The following is an 18,055-nucleotide window of genomic DNA, read 5'->3' as shown; positions in this document are numbered from 1 at the left end:
TGGTTATACAGTACCCTAGTTATATAGTGCCCTGGTTATACAGTGCCCTGGTTAGACAGCACCCTGCTTATAAAGTACTCTGTGTATACAGTGCCCTGGTTATAGAGTGCCCTGGTTATACAGTGCCGTGGTTATTCAGTGCCCTGGTTATTCAGTACCCTGGTTATAGAGTGCCCTGGTTATACAGTGTCCTGGTTATACAGTGCCCTGGCTATAGACTGCCCTGGTTATACAGTGTCCTGGTTTTAGAGTGGCCTGGTTATACAGTGCCCTGGTCATATAGTGCCCTGTTTATACAGTGCCCTGGTTATCGAGTGCCCTGGTTATACAGTGCCCTGGTTATACAATGCCCTGCTTATACAGTACCCTGGTTATAGAGTGCCCTGGTTATACAGTGCCCTGGTTATACAGTGCCCTGGTTATACAGTACCCTGTTTATACAGTGCGCTGGTTATACAGTGCGCTGGTCATACAGTGCCCTGGTTATAAATACCCTGTTTATACAGTGCGCTGGTTTGTGTCCAGACTTACTTTGTATGCCAAGGTCGAGAAGTTCTCCTCAATTTCTTTAACAATGTATCCCAACCGAAAGACGGGGCAGAAAGGGTCGTGGATCTTATGGTAGGTGCAATTTTTCAGATGTCTTTTGGTTACAGATTCCACTATATTCCGCCTAGAAAACAGTGCTTTTAATAAAGCTAAAAATGCATTTTTTTTTCTTCCAATTGACTTCGAAACTGTGAGTAAAAATATAACATTCGCAAAACGTACCTTGTAACACCAAAGGCTGTGAAAGTGATAGCGTTCTTGATAAAAATGGTGAAGTTTTCTGCTGCCATCAACAAAGGTGGACTAAGAGAAGGAGAGAAGGTGTCTGTATTCAGTGTTGGAGACACACTGCCGAAAACAACATGATGGGGCTGGATTTTCGTTACCGTTCATGTCGCGCCGTTATTGATGGCGGGGCGGTAATTATAGCGCCCGAGAAACGTTTGGGCCTCAATTAACAAAATTCCTCAGCTGGGCCCTGAGTGTGGGGCGGAGCGCTAAGTGAGATGATGCACACTTCTCTTAGAGCGCTAGGCTGGCTGCACAACTGGAAATCCCGAGCTAAAGAGCTGGCCTCGGAGCGGTCCGAGAGAGGCTTCCATGGTAAAAAAATAATCGCAACTAAAAACACGACAAACATTCCCAATACCTTGCTCACTCCACAATAAGGTACGCCGTAAAAATAAAACTAAACCAAACAACCAAACTTACCTCATGCACCAATTCCACCGTCGCCGCCGCCAGGACAGCTCTGACCGGGGTTTCCAGGCGGTCCCACCACGGCGCGCTACGGGGTGCTATAGGGTCAGTGCACAACAAATTTCACCACGCGGTCGAAACCGGGGACGTTGCACGCCGGCTCGACGCTCCTGGGCGGTGCTGCTCCACATCCCCGCAAAACCGGCAACTCATTTGTCAGCGGGGTGCTGGGAGCTGGCCACCCGGCAGGGAGGCTTTTCCCCCTCCATTACCACCCCTCCGCGGCGCGATCTGCATCGGCAACATAATGAAAGTCCAGCCCCATGACTTTTCCCTCTGTGCCAACAGGTATAATCAATAGGGGTCCTTTTGACTTCGGGTTATAGTGTAAAACGGACGATACCACAACATCCAATTATCAGTTTCATTCACTTCAATAAGAATTGAAATCAGGAGAGATGTTTAGTGGGCGGCTGAATCGATAGTGTCCATTTTGCACTATCGCCCAAACTTAAAACTACTCCGAGTCCCCACTGCTAATGTCATTTACCAGTAAAACCATCTAGCACCTTAGCATCGAGGATGTTGATTCCCCATAGTCCTGCAACCTCTACCGACCCTTAGTGCAAATTAACAAGGGCAAAGAAAAGCTTAAAATTATGTACAGTAGCTCAAATGTCCTTATTTCAGCCCAGTTTCTAGTCCATAAATCCACATATGAACACGTGAAAATGAGAAGCAGGCCACCAGCTCCTTCAAGCCTGCCCACACAGTCGTGATGCCTGAATCGAGAGGCGGAGAGGTTTAGGGAGGGAATTCCTGAGCTTGGGGCTCAGGCAGCTGAAGGCACGGCCGCCAATTGTGGAGTGATTAAAATCAGGGATGTGCAAGTGGCCGGAAATAAGGAGAAACTGTTTCCAGTGGCGGGTGGGTCAGTAACCAGAGGACAGGGATTTCAGATAATTGGCAAAAGAACCAGGGAAGAGATGTGGAGAATTTTATTTTACACAGCGAGTTGTTATGATCTGGAATGCGCTGCCTGAAAGGGTGGTGGAAGGGGATTGAATAGATATTTGAAAAGGAAAATATTGCAGGGCTATGGGGAAAGGGCAGGGAGAGTGGGACTAATTGGATAGCGATTTCAAAGAGCCAGCACAGGCAAGGTGGGCCGAATGGTCTCCTGTGCTATGTCATTCTATAACGGCTCACAAATAGTCCTGTGTGTGACTGTGATTTTTTTCCCTCTTTTCTTATTCTTTTCTAGCATAATCGCCATTCACCTGTAACAGCTTCCAGTGCTGCGATGAGGCCTTATGTTAGCTCGACAGATACTGCCTGGCTTGCTGAGTGTCTCCAGCATGTTCTGCTTTTTGATTTAGAAACTTGACCATCAGTGCCAATCTCACTGAGAATTCTGGGTCGCCTCACTGAAAGGACCTCTCTGGAGTCATGGATGGTCCTGATCGGCCCTGGATGCGGGCTAACTCTCGGCAATATTACTGAGAGCAGAGATGAGAATATTTCTCCTCCCCCTGAACTAGATATACATCAATCAGCAGTGAAATAGAGAGGTCTCCAGCACTGTTTTATTAAAATTGTTCCCAGGATGTGGACATTGCTGGCAAGACCGGCATTTATTGCTCATCCCTAATTGCCCTTGAGAAGGTGGTGGTGAGCCGCCTTCTTGAACTGCTGCAGTCCGTGTGGTGAAGGCACTCCCACAGTGCTGTTAGGGAGGGAGTTCCAGGATTGTGACCCAGCGATGATGAAGGAACGGCCGATATATTTCCAACTCAGGATGGTGTGTGACTTGGAGGGGAACGTGGAGGTGGTGGTGTTCCCATGGACCTGCTCCCTTGTCTGTCTAGGTGGTAGAGGTGGCGGGTTTGGGAGGTACTGTTGAAGAAGCCTTGGCGAGTTGCTGCAGTGCATCTTGTAGATGGCACACACTGCAGCCACGGTGCGCCAGTGGTGGAGGGAGTGAATGTTGAAGGTGGGGAGGGAGAGAGTGTTTAAGGTGTGGGAGGGAGAGAATGTTTAAGGTGGGGGAGGGAGAGAATGTTTAAGGTGGGGGAGGGAGGGAATGTTTAAGGTGGGGGAGGGAGAGAATGTTTAAGGTGGGGGAGGGAGAGAGTGTTTAAGGTGAGGGAGAGAATGTTTAAGGTGGGAGAGGGAGAGAGTGTTTAAGGTGGGGGAGGGAGAGAGTGTTTAAGGTGGGGGAGGGAGAGAGTGTTTAAGGTGGGGGAGGGAGACAGTGTTTAAGGTGGGGGAGGGAGGGAATGTTTATGGTCGGGGAGGGAGAGAGTGTTTCAGGTGGGGGAGGGAGTGAGTGTTTAAGGTGGAGGAGGGAGACAGTGTTTAAGGTGGGGGAGGGAGGGAATGTTTAAGGTGGGGGAGGGAGGGAATGTTTAAGGTCAGGGAGGGAGGGAATGTTTAAGGTGGGTAAGGGAGAGAATGTTTAAGGTGGGGGAGGGAGAGAGTGTTTAAGGTGGGGGAGGGAGGGAATGTTTAAGGTGGGGGAGGGAGAGAGTGTTTAAGGTGGGGGAGGGAGAGAGTGTTTAAGGTGGGGGAGGGAGAGAGTGTTTAAGGTGGGGGAGGGAGACAGTGTTTAAGGTGGGGGAGGGAGGGAATGTTTATGGTCGGGGAGGGAGAGAGTGTTTCAGGTGGGGGAGGGAGTGAGTGTTTAAGGTGGAGGAGGGAGACAGTGTTTAAGGTGGGGGAGGGAGGGAATGTTTAAGGTGGGGGAGGGAGGGAATGTTTAAGGTCAGGGAGGGAGGGAATGTTTAAGGTGGGGGAGGGAGAGAGTGTTTAAGGTGGGGGGGGAGAGAGTGTTTAAGGTGGGGGAGGGAGTGAGTGTTTAAGGTGGGGGAGGGAGAGCGTGTTTAAGGTCGGGGAGGGAGAGAGTGTTTAAGGTGGAGGAGGGAGAGAGTGTTTAAGGTGGGGGAGGGAGGGAATGTTTAAGGTGGGGGAGGGAGAGAGTGCTTAAGGTGGGGGAGGGAGGGAATGTTTAAGGTGGGGGAGGGAGGGAATGTTTAAGGTGGTCTGTAAACAAGATCAAGAGGTCTCATCATTTGAAAAGCTCAGAATGGTCTCACCACAAAATGTTGCTTTACTTTAAAATTCTTTGGCATGCTGTAAACAAGAAGACGTTGGATGCAGATTAGATGTTAACAAAGTAATTCTCTCTTGGGCGCTACATAAGGGATGCTCGGCCTCGAATCAGATTAGGATCCTTACTTTGAAACGTGATGATCATCTTCAGCCGGACACCAGCCAAAGACTTCACATGTCTTGTTGCCTTCAGGGTTCACGAGACATTTCCCATTCATTATGCCTGACAAGATCACAAATGTCAATAATTTCAGTAAAATAGCATATGTGGTATTCTTGGCATCATCTGACTTTTATCTATATTCCCCTTATCGCTCAACCATTTTCATATTTCTCTCCATTTTAACACACTGTGTAATTTAACACTCTCAGTCCGGAATCCCTTGGGGTCTAGTCTTGTTCTGTATCTCTGGTGGGAGGCCGGTGGATCACCGAGGAAAATGGCGGAGAGATGATTATGGTGGTCTCCTGCATTCCTGGGGGCTTCCTCGTGGAACTTCTGTTTTCCCGTGACAAAGTCAAATGTTGGTGGAGACTCCCTGAGGTGTTCGCTCCCACACCTGGCCCTGGAAGGGAACCCAGCATAGTAGTGGTGGTCAGTGGGCTCCAGGGAAGGCAATTGGCCTGAGTTACACCCCTTGACTTGTACAAGGGGCTGCTTGGAGTAGTGCCAGATTGGGTGGGGTGGGGTGTGGGGCGGGGGGGGGCTGAGAGGAAAGAGGCAGCGTTAATCCTTCCTAGCCCCAGATAGAGCAATGCATCATTGATACGGGGTGGGCGGGTGTTGGAGATGCTCCTAGAATGGCACCCTTGGACCGATCCCAAAATTACATCGATTACACGGGATATATGGCACAGAAACAGGCCATTCAACCTAACCAGTCCATGCCGACGTTTATGCTCCACTCGAGCCTCTTCTCATCTTTCCTCATCTAACTCGATCAGCATAACCCTCTATTCCCGTCCCCTTCATAGCTTATCTAGCCTCCCCTTTAATGCATCCGTACTATTTACTTCAACCACTCCCTGTGGGAGCAAGTTCCACATTCTTACCACTCTCTGGGTAAAGTAGTTTCTTCTGAATTCCCTATTGGATTTCTTGGTGACTATCTTATATTGATGGCCTCTTCCCCACAAGTGGAAACATTCTCTCTGTATCCATTCTATCAAAACCTTTCATCATTTTAAAGACCTCTATTAGGTCACCCCTCAGCCTCCTCTTTTCAAGAGAAAAGAGACCCAGACTATTCATCCTTTCCTGATTTGTATACCCTCACATTTCTGGTGTCATCCTTGTAAATCTTCTCTGCACTCTCTCCAGTGCCTCTATATCCCTTTTATAATATGGCGACCGGAACTGTGCGCGGTGCTTCATGTGTGGTCTAACCAAGGTTCGATACAGGTCGGGCATAACTTCCCTATTTTTCAATTCCATACCTCTAGATATAAACCCGAGTGCTTGGCTTGCTTTTTATGGCCTTGCTAACCTGTGTCACAACCTTTAGTGATTTGTGTATTTGCACCCCGAGATCCCTTCGTTCCCATACCCCACCCAGACTTGCACTCTCCCAGTAATAAGTGACCTCCCTATTCATCCTACCAAAATGTCATACCTCACATTTATTGGTGCTGAACTTCATTTGCCAATTATATGCCAATTCTGCAAGTTTATTAATGTCCTCCTGTAATTTGTTGCAATCCTCCTCAGTATTGACTATCGGCCCCAATTTGATGTCATCCGCAAATTTAGAAATTGTGTTTTTGATTCCAAAGTCTAAATCATTGATATAAATTGTAAACAACAGAGGTCCCAGCACTGATCCTTGTGGAACATCACTACCCACCATCTGCCACCCTTTACCCCACTCTCTGCTTTCTGTCTTGAAGCCAGCTAGCGATTCATTCTGCTTCTTGCCCCCCTGATTCGGCATCTGCCCTGACCAGCCAAGTTCACAGCCCATGGAATATTAGAGGCCTATATATGGGCAGTATGGGTAACAATCGCTAGCTGCCGAATGTCTACTTGCAAATGGACTCCCCCATATGCTGCACCAGCCCTGCTCCCAATGTTGGCCTTCTGCTGGCCATAAAGCATTGCATGAGAACAGCCTGGGTGATTGGCTCTCTGCTTTTTTCCTCTAGGAACCTAGGAACAGGAGTAAGCCCTTCAGCCCCTCGAGCCCGTTCTGCCATTCAATTGTCCATTTGATCCACATCCATTGATACCCTTACCTAACAAAATTCTATCAATCTCAGTCTTGAATATTTCAATTGACCCCCAGCATCCAGAACCCCTTGTGGGAGTGAGTTCCAGATTTCCTCTATCCCTTGTGTGAAAAAGTGCATCCTGATTTCATTGCTGAATGGTCTAACTCTCATTTTAACACTGACCCCACTCAAAATTCCAGCCTTTACTTTGGATTGGCCTACCAGAGGAAATAATTCTGCTGTATCCACCCTATTGAATCGCTTTATCATTTTAAACATCTCGATTACATAGAAAAATAGAAAATAGGTGCAGGAACAGGCCATTCGGCCCTTCGAGCCTGCACCGCCATTCAATATGATCATGGCTGATCATGCAACTTCAGTACCCCACTCCCGCCTTCTCTCCATACCCCCTGATCCCTTTAGCCGTAAGGGCCACATCTAACTCCCTTTTGAATATGTCCAACGAATTGGACTCAACAACTTTCTGTGGCAGAGAATTCCACAGGTTCACAACACTCTGGGTGAAAAAGTTTCTCCTCATCTCGGTCCTATGTGGCTTACCCCTTATCCTTAGACTGTGACCCCTGGTTCTGGACTTCCCCAACATCGGGAACATTCTTTCTGCATCTAACCTGTCCAATCCCATCAGAATTTTCTAAGTTTCTAAGTTCATCCTTCTAAACTCCAGTAAGTATTAGCCTAGTCAATCCAGTCTTTCTTCATACGTCAGTCCTGCCATCCCGGGAATCAGTGTGGTGAACCTTCGCTGCACTCCCTCAATAGCAAGAATGTCCTTCCTCAGATTAGGAGACCAAAACTGAACACAATATTCCAGGTGAGGCCTCACCAAGGCCCTGTACAACTGCAGTAAGACCTCCCTGCTCCTATACTCAAATCCCCTAGCTATGAAGGCCAGCATGCCATTTGCTTTCTTTATTGCCTGCTGTACCTGCATGCCAACCTTCAATCACTGATGTACCATGACACCCAGGTCTCATTGCACCTCCCCTTTTACTAATCTGTCACCCTTCAGATAATGATCTGCCTTCCTGTTTTTGCCACCAATGGACCACCCCTCACCCTCAGCGGGTTTCCATTGTGCTGCCCGCCACTTCATCCTGCCGGGCTGCTGGCCCGGTCAACACGCTACCCTGGTGGCCTAGAGGCGTCCATCAGAGGCCATGCAGAGTGCGCAGCAGCCTTCCCCTTTAATAGAAGGGGAGGGGCGTTGAAATGCGTCAGCGCTACGCGGAGCATCCCCGTAGCACTTGACTCACCGCCGCTGTAGCGCCCCGGGAGTCACCCCCAAAGGAAGTGGAGCACCGGAGATTGCCCTCTGCTCCCTCTGAGGGCTGGTAATCCCAATTCCGTGGCGGGGCGGGAGATCCGCGCCAGGCGCTAAAAGTCCCGGCCCCAGAAGGTTACCACTGCAATCGGGGTGCGGGCAATTTCGCCCCCAAAGACTTGCATTTATATAGCACCTTTCACAAACGCAGCACATCCTAAAGTGTTTTACAGCCAATGAAGTACTTTTTTTTGAAGGGTAGTCCCTGTTGTAAGGTAGGAAACGCGGCAGTCAATTTGCGCACAACAAGCTCCCACAAACAGCAATGTGATAATGACCAGATAATCTGTTTTATTAAATGCTGTTGATTGAGGGATAAATAATGGCCAGGACATGGGAAAAGTGTCATGGGATCTTTTACGTCCACTAGAGAGCAGACGGGGCCTTGGTTTAACACCTCTGACAGTGCAGCACTCCCTCAGCACTTAATTAGTGTCAGCTACAAACATGGATATACAACTCTCCATTCATTCATCCAAGCCATTGGATGTATATGGTGAAAAGTTGAGGGTCCAGTACAGATCCCTGGGAATCACCACTTGTCAGAGAAGGCGCCCTTTCTCCCTACCTCCCAATCAATTACCAACCCACGTCACAAGGCGAAATCCAAGCACTGTAATTTTTGCTAATAATCTCTTGTGCAGAACCTTGTCAACTGCCTCCAGTACGTCCCTATAGACAACATCAATAGGCACTCACCTATCCACTATTCTAATCGCCTCCTCAAAAAATTCAACTCGTTCTGTCAGACTTAAAAAATAACTGAGGCAAATAGAAAGAAAATCCTGCCTTTATGGTGGGATTTGAATTCATGTTCTCTGGATTATTAATGCAGTACACTAATCGCCACTCTACAGTGCAGTGCCCAATCTGCAAGCAGGCCCTTTAATTGTTAACCAACCGCACCCCCCACCCCCCCGCCCCACCTACACCCTGTTGTATTAATGAGACTCGATGCCAGGATGTAACAGTTTGCGAATGTTCATCTTTACTAATGAAAAACATTTGGATTCAGTTCTTTCCTTTTTTGACCAAACACTTCACTGAATGTCGATGATGAGTTTCTTTCTCCCTTGAGACTTGAATTGTTTCAGGCGTATCTCTGCCTGTGTGTGGTATAGAATATCTGCATTGCATCATTCTGCTGGCTTAGTTAGAATTACAGACCCCAGACCACAGTGTACCCTGTAACCCAGTGCTGCTCCTTGCAGACAGCATGAGCTCACCACTCATCTTAAGCTGCACGCCTCGCCAGACTTCTAACCAGGGCTACACTTAGAAATTCTGGACAGCATATCATCCCAGAGTTGGTTATCTGATCCTTACCAACTGTTGCTACATCCTTTCCAGATCCAAATCGACATGGCAGTAAGCACAGTTACCCAGAGATTGATACTGATAATATTCGAAGAGTTTGCGGTTAAGGGGAAGATATTATTTCCTTCTCCTTGTTGCTGTTCCACTCTCCAAGCCACACAGTGAGTTGGTTTCATGGAGGTCACATGGGGAGCATTCATGCTACACATTTAGGGTTAGGGTTAGGATTAGGTACAAAGTGGTTTTGCCTCAATTATCTATTTGACTCACATCCATTCAATGCTCAGGGGTAGGAGGGAGGAGGGGGCAGGATGGGAGATGGGAGAGGGTGGGAGGGGGATAAGGAGCGTATAGTAGGGGGGAGAGGGCAGGAGGGGGCATGAGAGGGGTGGGAGCGGGAGGAGGGGGCAGGAAGCGGGCAGAGGTGGAGTGGGAGGGAGGACGGAGGAGGAGCGGGGGGGGTGGGAGGTGGGTGGAGGGGGGGCAGGAAGGGGGGCGGGAGAGGGTGGAAGGGGGATAAGGAGGGGGGGGGCATGAGAGGGGTGGGAGCGGGAGGGGGCGAGAAGCGGGCAGAGAGGGAGCGGGAGGGGTGGGAGGGGGATGGAGGGGGATCAGGAAGGGGGTGGGAGAGAGTGGGAGGGGGATAATGAGGGTATAGGAGGGGGGAGAGGGCAGGACGGGGCATGAGAGGGGTGGGAGCGGGAGGGGGCGGGAAGCGGGCAGAGTGGGAGGGGGAGCGGGAGGGATGGGAGGGGGATGGAGGGGGATCAGGAATGGGGCGTGAGAGAGTGGGAGGGGGATAATGAGGGTATAGGAGGGGGGAGAGGGCAGGACGGGGCATGAGAGGGGTGGGAGCAGGAGGGGGCGGGAAGGGGGCGGATGGGGAGTGGGGGGTGGGGCGGAGGGGGAGGGGGTGATTGCGGCTGCTGCATCAAAAGTAAACCTTTTTTTTTGCTTTGTTTTTTGGCGGCTGCTGACTCGGCCACATCCTGCACTGGCTCCACTCAGGGCAGCCCAATTTCCCAGAGGGGTCCTAAAACAGGCATTAGGCCTCTCATTAGCATGTGCAAGGGGCTAAACACCTGTTTTCGGCCGCCAGAAAAATGGCCCAACCCAATATCGGGCCGGACATCCTTGTACCCATCTTATGTTTGTAAAGTGGGAGCAACTAGGTCCAATTTCAAGGCCCACAGTTGTGAGATCTCTGCCACAATTAAGACTAATATTAGGGAGTTCATCTTCACACAAAGAATGATCTACATATGGAATGGACCGCTCGATAAAGTCGTGGAGGCAAAAACCTTGGAAGCATCGAAGAGCCAATTGGCTATGCTGCAGTCAGGGGCTGTCGGTTGTGAAATGGACGGAATGGCCTTCCTCAGCTGTGATTATCTTGTGATCACTCGGTCAAGTGATGCGTCGTAGGCCGACACGCTGTGAGTTTCTGTCCAGTGTGATTTACTGCATCATTGTGCATAAATAGTTAGAACATGACTGTTTCTGGGTAGATTTGAAAGACACATCAATGGCCTACGACTCTCGTGAAAGACTTTGGCCCTGATTTTCTGCAGGGTTCGCTCGATCATGTGCCGCAACTTCAGCAGACGGTTTTGGAACCCCCACAGAAACGGTACAAATGGCTAGTATTTGTGGTTTACACCATTTTTTCTGAGTGCTCCACCAGTCTCTCGCCAGAGAAAGCCCTCGGCAACATCCAGCCGTTTGTTTATAGCACCTGTACTGCACTTCACGTTTGGAAAAGATAAACTTGCAATGATTTAGGTGTATGATTAAACTGAGAAGGTTGCAGACCATTTGGTGAAAGCATTGAGTCACTGTGATGTTATTCGTGTGGAAAGGTGATTGTGGTGATTTAATTTCCAGCCTGGGACCACGCGAATTCTGTGTGGATCACAATAAGGAACAGTTGGGTTATTGACTGACTCAGGAAGGCCTCGTGGTGGGTGAGTGTTGGAGCTTTACCTTGTCCATACCGGCTAAACTCTCCTGCTGTGCAGTCACTGTCAGATTCACACACTCCGGAACTTTGGTGCTGCAGTAAAGGTAACAGAACAGAAGGAAGTTTACCACGGTTTAATTAACATGTTATTCCCAATCCGTGTACTTTATCCACCCTCTATCAGCATCAACTGGAGCCCAAGCTTGAGGTGTCAGCCATGGCTCAATCGTAGCAATCGCATCTCTGAGTCAGAAGGTCGTGGGTTCAAGCCCCACTCCAAAGACTTGAACACAAAATCCAGGTTGACGCTCCAGTGCAGCGCTGAAGGATTTGGGAATGCCTCAGGTGTATGTACTAGGCAGTCCGAAGTTCCACCCTGCAATGTACGCTCCTGTGAGTAGGCTCACAGGTTTGTAGAGCTGCTGCATTGTGAGTGTCATGTATGTAACCACAATGTAACACCACTGTATTATTGTATACACTCAATCTAGATGCACACCTTGACCACAAGGGATGAACTTGTGGGAGACACTCCTTACCTGATCACCCAGGTATATAGAGGGTGGTCCCACGCAGCGTCATCGTTTTTGGAGTCCTGTAAATAAAGAGCTAAGGTCACAGAGTGACCTTGTCCCCAGAATGTGCCTCGTGTGGTTTCATGCTGTAGAGTAAGAACTTTACATTGGTGACGAGAAACGGGAATTCACGACCCACGAGAATAGCCACCGGCAGCACAGAGGAATGGTACAGTGTTGGGGAAGCCTGGGATGATTTTGTCGAGAGGCTTCAGCAAAGCTTCATTATGAAAGAATGGCTGGGGGATGCAGCGGCCGACAAGCGAAGGGCTCATCTTTTGACCAGCTGCGGACCAAAGACATACGCGCTCATGAAGGACTTACTAACACCTGAAAAGCCGGCGGACAAAGCCTTTGAAGAACTTAGCAAATTGATCGGGGAGCACCTCAAACCGACGAGTAGCATACATATGGCCCGACACAGATTCTACACCCACCGACGTCGTGAAGAACAAAGCATACTGGACTTTATAGCGGACCTCCGGCGTTTGGCCAGCCTCTGTAAGTTCACAGACGCCTGCAGGGGAGAGATGTTTAGGGACTTCTTTATCGAGGGCATCGGTCATGCGGGAATTTTCTGCAAATTAATTGAGACCAAGGATCTGACCTTGGAAGCAGTGCCGCTGATGGCTCAAACTTTCATGGCGGAGAGGAAGAGACGAAAATAACATACGCACGCAATTCTGCCTATAACGCGACGATGGATCAGGGAGTCAACATCATCAATGCGACTCAGAGCCCCGCAGGCCTGCAGGGGCAGTCCAACATCCCCCAGGCAGCAATAGACCCCAGAGTAGGACTTCAACAGAGACGATGGCAGGCTGAACGGACATTCACGTCATCACAGTATACAATGCGGCCCGAGATGGGGCCATTGACACCCACTAATAGGGTACTTAAGAGCAGTCAAAGGGACAGTCAGCACGGAATGCCTGGCCATAGTCCCTTTGTTCCCAACAATGGAAACTTTAACTCATGCTGGACGTGTTGGGAAAAACATTCAGCTCGATCTTGCAGATTTCAACAGTTTGTCTGCAGGAACTGCAATTTCAGTGGCCACTTTGCTCGAATGTGCAGGAAGCCTGCAACATGAGGCGGATGGACCAGAAGAGGGTTCTTTGAGGCAGGTTGACTTGTGGGGCGAATCGATGGACGACGAGATTCAGCGGGTCTATGAGGCGAATGTTCACAGTTCATACACCAAAACGCCACCAATGATGATGAGGGTTTTATTGAACGGTATCCCAGTACACATGGAGCTGGACACTGGGGCTAGCCAGTCACTCATGGGTGTTCAGCAATTTGAGAAGCTATTGCCACTTAAAGCCAGTAGACCCAGATTAGCACATATTGAGGCACAATTACGGACTTACACTAAAGAAATCATTCCGGTGCTAGGCAGTGCAATGTTGGCTGTCACACACAATGGGATAGTGAACCCGGATTGTCCCGAGCAATGGTCCCGCACTGTTGGGGAGGAGCTGGTTATCCGAGATGAACTGGAAATGGGGGGATGTTCACGCAATGTCATCTGTGGAGCGAAGTTCGTGCTCACAAGTTCGATTCACTATTCCAACCTGGTGTCGGGACTTTCAAAGGCACTAAAGTAGTGATACACATCACCCTGGACACCAGGCCAGTGCACCTCAAAGCCAGAGCGGTGCCGTATGTGATGCGGGAAAAAATCGAGAGCGACTTGGACCGGCTGTTGAGAGAGGGCATCATCTCGCCTGTTGAATTCAGCGACTGGGCGAGCCCCATCGTTCCCATCCTAAAAGCAGATGGCTCTGTCAGGATCTGTGGCGACTACAAGGCCACCATCAATCGGGTGTCCCTACAAGATCAATACCCGCTCCCGAGAGCAAAGGATCTTTTCGCCACGCTGGCAGGCGGCAAGCTGTTCACCAAGTTGGACCTCACTTCAGCCTATATGACCCAGGAACTGGCCAACGAATCTAAACTACTGACCACCATCACCACGCACAAGGGACTGTTCATTTATAACAGGTGCCCGTTTGGCATTCGATCAGCGGCCGCGATTTTACAATGAAACATGGAAAGCCTGCTTAAATCCATTCCTGGAACGATCGTATTCCAGGACAATGTCCTCATCACGGGTCGAGACACCAAGGAACACCTCCACAACCTGGGGGAGGTGCTACGCCGACTGGACCGGGTAGGCCTGCGACTCATGAAGTCTAAATGTGTGTTCTTAGCTCCTGAGGTTGAGTTTCTGGGCAGGAGTGTTGCTGCAGATGGGATTCGGCTCACCGAATCCAAAACAGAGGCGATTCGACGAGCACCCAGGCCAGGCAACACATCGGAGTTGCATTCATTCCTGGGACTGTTGAACTATTTCGGGAACTTTCTGCCGAACTTGAACACGTTGTTGGAGCTGCTACACATGCTCCTGTGTAAGGGTTGCGATTGGTTTTGGGGGGACTGTCAGGAACGGGCTTTTGATTGGGCGCGAAACCTACTTTGTTCAAACAAGTTGTTGACCCTGTACGACCCCTGTAAAAAATTGGTTCTGACATGTGATGCATCGTCCTATGGGGTTGGGTGTGTGTTGCAGCAGGGCAATGCTGAGGGTCAACTACAACCTGTGGCGTATGCCTCCAGGTCGCTCTCTCATACAGAACGGGGATATGGGATGGTCGAGAAGGAAGCGCTTGCATGTGTCTATGGTGTAAAAAAAAATGCATCAGTACCTCTTCAGTAGGAAGTTTGAATTAGAGACGGACCACAAGCCATTAACATCCCTGTTGTCAGACAGCAAGGCTGTCAATGCCAACGCATCAGTTCGCATACAGCGGTGGGCTCTCACGCTGGCTGCTTATGACTACTCCATCCGGCACCGGCCCGGCACTGAAAATTGCGCTTCCTCTGGCCACCACTGAGGGGGCAGCGGAGCAAAGTGCTGAGATGGTCATGGCTATCGATGCCTTTGACAGCGCAGGCTCTCCCATCACAGCCCGCCAGATCAAGATCTGGACAAACAGAGATCCCCTCCTATCCCTGATTAAGAAATGTGTCCTGACTGGGGATTGGGCGCCCGCACACGGAGCATGCCCTGAGGAGGTCAAACCGTTCCACAGACGGGATGGATGAGCTCGCCATCCAAGCCGATTGCCTACTATGGGGCAGCCAGATAGTTATGCCCCAGAAAGGCAGGGAGGCATTCATCAGGGAACTCGACAGCAAGCACCCAGGCATTGTGCTGATGAAGGCCATTGTCCGGTCACACGTTTGGTGGCCTGGAATTGATTCAGACCTGGAACACTGTGTTCGCAGATGCATGATGTGTGCCCAGCTGGGTAATGCCCCCAGGGAGGCCCCACTCAGCCCGTGGCCCTGGCCCACCAGGCCATGGTCACGCATTCATGTTGACTACGCGGGCCCGTTCATGGGAAAGATGTTCCTTATTGTGGTAGATGCGTACTCGAAATGGATCGAGTGCATCATTCTTAATTCATGCACATCATCCAGCACCATGGAAAGCCTACGTGCGATCTTTGCAACCCATGGCTTGCCGGACATCCTGGTTAGTGATAATGGCCCATGTTTCACAAGCTACGAATTCCGAGAGTTTATGTCGGGCAATGGCATCAACCACGTCAGGACTGCGCCGTTCAAGCCGGCCTCCAATGGCCAGGAAGAACGTGCAGTCCAAATCATTAAGCAAGGCATGCTCAGGATTCAAGGACCCTCCCTATAATGCCGCCTATCACGACTCCTGCCGGCCTATAGATCCCGACCGCACTCACTCACTGGGGTCCCGCCCGCAGAGCTACTTATGAAACGGACACTCAAAACTCGGTTGTCCCTCATTCATCCAGTCCTGACCGATATAGTTGAGGGCAAGCGCAAGTCACAAAACAAGTACCATGACCGAAAGTTGAGGGGGAGATGTTATAGAAATAAATGATCCTGTATTCGCCCTCAATCATGCCAATGGGGCCCAAATGGCTTGAGGGTACTGTAATTGACAAAGAGGGGAATAAGGTCATCGTGGTAAAACTCAACAATGGTCAGATATGCCGTAAGCATCTGGACCAAGTAAAAAAAAGGTTCAGCATCGACACGGAGGAACCTGAAGAAGACCATGAGATGGAGCTCACACTACCGCCAGTGAACGAGCAACAAGAGCAATCAGAAGAATGCACAGTCCCTGCGGTCAGCCCGGACAGGCCGGAATCACCACAGGTGACAGACACTCAGGTCAGTGTCCAACAACCAGAGCCCCAACTGCGGCGCTCCACGAGGGAACACAGACCACCTGAAAGACTAAACCCTATGCTCCTAATAAGACTTCGGGGGGGAGAAAATGTCATGTATGTAACCACAACGTAACACCACTGTATTACTGTATACACTCAACCTAGATTCACACCTTGACCACTAGGGGTGAACTTGTGGGAGACACTCCTTACCTGATCACCCAGGTATATAAAGGGAGGTCCCACGCAGTGTCATCATTTTTGGAGTCCTGTAAATAAAGAGTTAAGGTCACAGACTGACCTTGTCCCCAGAATGTGCCTTGTGTGGTTTCATGCTGTAGAGTAAGGACTTTACAGTGAGTGGCTTAGCCAGTCACGTGATGTTCACAAGACTCAATAAAACCCCAGCCAGTTGGGTTCAGAGGATCCATGATGAGGTATGCAGTTGTGAGCTTGGTGGATGAACCGATAATGTGTGGTGTGATTGTTAAACCTTTGCTAATAAACCAACTAGTTCTTAATAGCAATGTGTTGCTATGAATTCTTAAGCAAAGAATCCATGAAGCAAATACAGTTGCCAGATCCACTCCCAAGGGGGCTGCCATAGTAGTTGAAGCCCTATAAGACTTAGTTGTCTGGATTTTGAGGGCCACATTGGTAGGCCCCTGGGAGAGCCTGAGGCCTACAGTTTGGATATTCCTCATCAGGAACACTTGGAATTATGTGTTTGCGGTTCACCTTTTGATATTTTTAAGAAAACAATTTTCACATTTTAAAATAATAATTCAAAATATATGAGTCTAGTATTCCTGCCCAACCAAATGAGGGATAATATAAGAGAGCACCTAAAGAGACATAAGGCTGAATCTTGACTCTAAAAACAGGTGGGTTGGGGTCAGGTGTGGTGCTAAAACTTTAAAAACCTCAAACCAGATCCCAACCCATGTCCAACCCATTCATTGGCGGGTTTAACGGAGGCGGGACAGGGGCCGGGATTCCAAGCAGCTCCCAGGAGGTGGGTTGGCAATTGAAATATTTCAATGAGGCTGGCAGCCTGTGAATGAACCTGTCCCACAGGGGAATCCGGAAGCTAAAGGGTGGGGCGGGCGCAAGGGCAGCCTAGGGGGGGAGGTCGGTGCCTTCAAAGCACTGCTTGTGGGTCAGGAGGAGCGGGAGTATTTCTCCTCCTTGCTCTCCAAGCTGCCCCCCACCAGATCGCTCCACCATACAGAGACCAGAGACACCCCCCCCATCCCCACCACCCCCCCCCCCACCGGGTCAGTGATCAGAGCCCTCCACCACCACGCTCCCACTCCCAGCTGCAGGCTCCTTACTCAGGGCTGCGGCCTGCTCCGGATTGCTCCCGCCTGACTGGAAGCCAGGCCTGTCAATCAGGCTGCCTTCCGGGCGGAGAAACTACAGAAAAACCTACACACGCTGCAGTGTCAAATGCGGGGAAACCGAGGCTCCGCACACCTCCCTCAGCCTCCCATCGGCCCTCCGCTGGCGCAATCCGCCCCTCTCAAAATCGGGGCCATAGTTTTAAGAGTGTAGGTGTAGCTGACTAATTTATTGAATTTCTTTGAGAGATGGCAGACCCTTGTAGATAGGGGAGAGACAGTGGCTGTTATCTGCCTGAATTTCAAGAAGGCATTTGACACTCTCTCACAAAATAACCCGCTACATAAGGCCCATGGGATGGATGGAAATGGATTGAAATGATTGGCAAATGGTTGGCTGGTGCACAACAGTGAGTGGAAGGGCTTGGGCCTCTCTCTGTTGGCAGTGGCGTGCCACAAGGTTCAGGGCTGGGGCTGCTGTTGTTTATAATTTTTATAAGTGATTTAGAAAAAGGATTTGTGTCCCAAGTGTCCGGATTTGCAGGCGACACCAGGTTGAGAGCAGCGGCAAATGATGAATATCAACACGCACAAATTCGAAAGGCTCTTGACGAACTCAATCAGTGGGCAGAGAAGGGCCGATGCAGATTAACACAGGGGAATGTAAGGTTAGAAGCTTTGGCAGAGGGAAGGTCCATGTGCATTATGTGCTATATGGGAATGTACTT

The 18,055-nt window shown here is 49.9% G+C and overlaps 1 protein-coding gene across 1 annotated transcript in view; it reads right to left on the bottom strand.

Annotated features, from left to right (window-relative positions):
• Nucleotides 1–18,055, bottom strand: part of p2rx1 (purinergic receptor P2X, ligand-gated ion channel, 1) — a 170,979-nt gene that overhangs the window by 105,795 nt on the left and 47,129 nt on the right. Inside the window, exons 4-7 of the mRNA XM_070856810.1 lie at nucleotides 11,216–11,285; nucleotides 4,486–4,582; nucleotides 772–852; nucleotides 532–673 (exon numbers count right to left, since the gene is read on the bottom strand). Coding sequence (XP_070712911.1) covers nucleotides 532–673; nucleotides 772–852; nucleotides 4,486–4,582; nucleotides 11,216–11,285 — 390 coding nt within the window. The remainder of the gene's footprint in view (nucleotides 1–531; nucleotides 674–771; nucleotides 853–4,485; nucleotides 4,583–11,215; nucleotides 11,286–18,055) is intronic.

Source organism: Pristiophorus japonicus, chromosome 16, assembly GCF_044704955.1.
Source record: "Pristiophorus japonicus isolate sPriJap1 chromosome 16, sPriJap1.hap1, whole genome shotgun sequence".
Lineage (NCBI taxonomy): Eukaryota > Metazoa > Chordata > Chondrichthyes > Pristiophoridae > Pristiophorus > Pristiophorus japonicus.
Note: the sequence above shows the minus strand (reverse complement) of the source record. Positions and strands in the feature narration are given on the sequence as shown.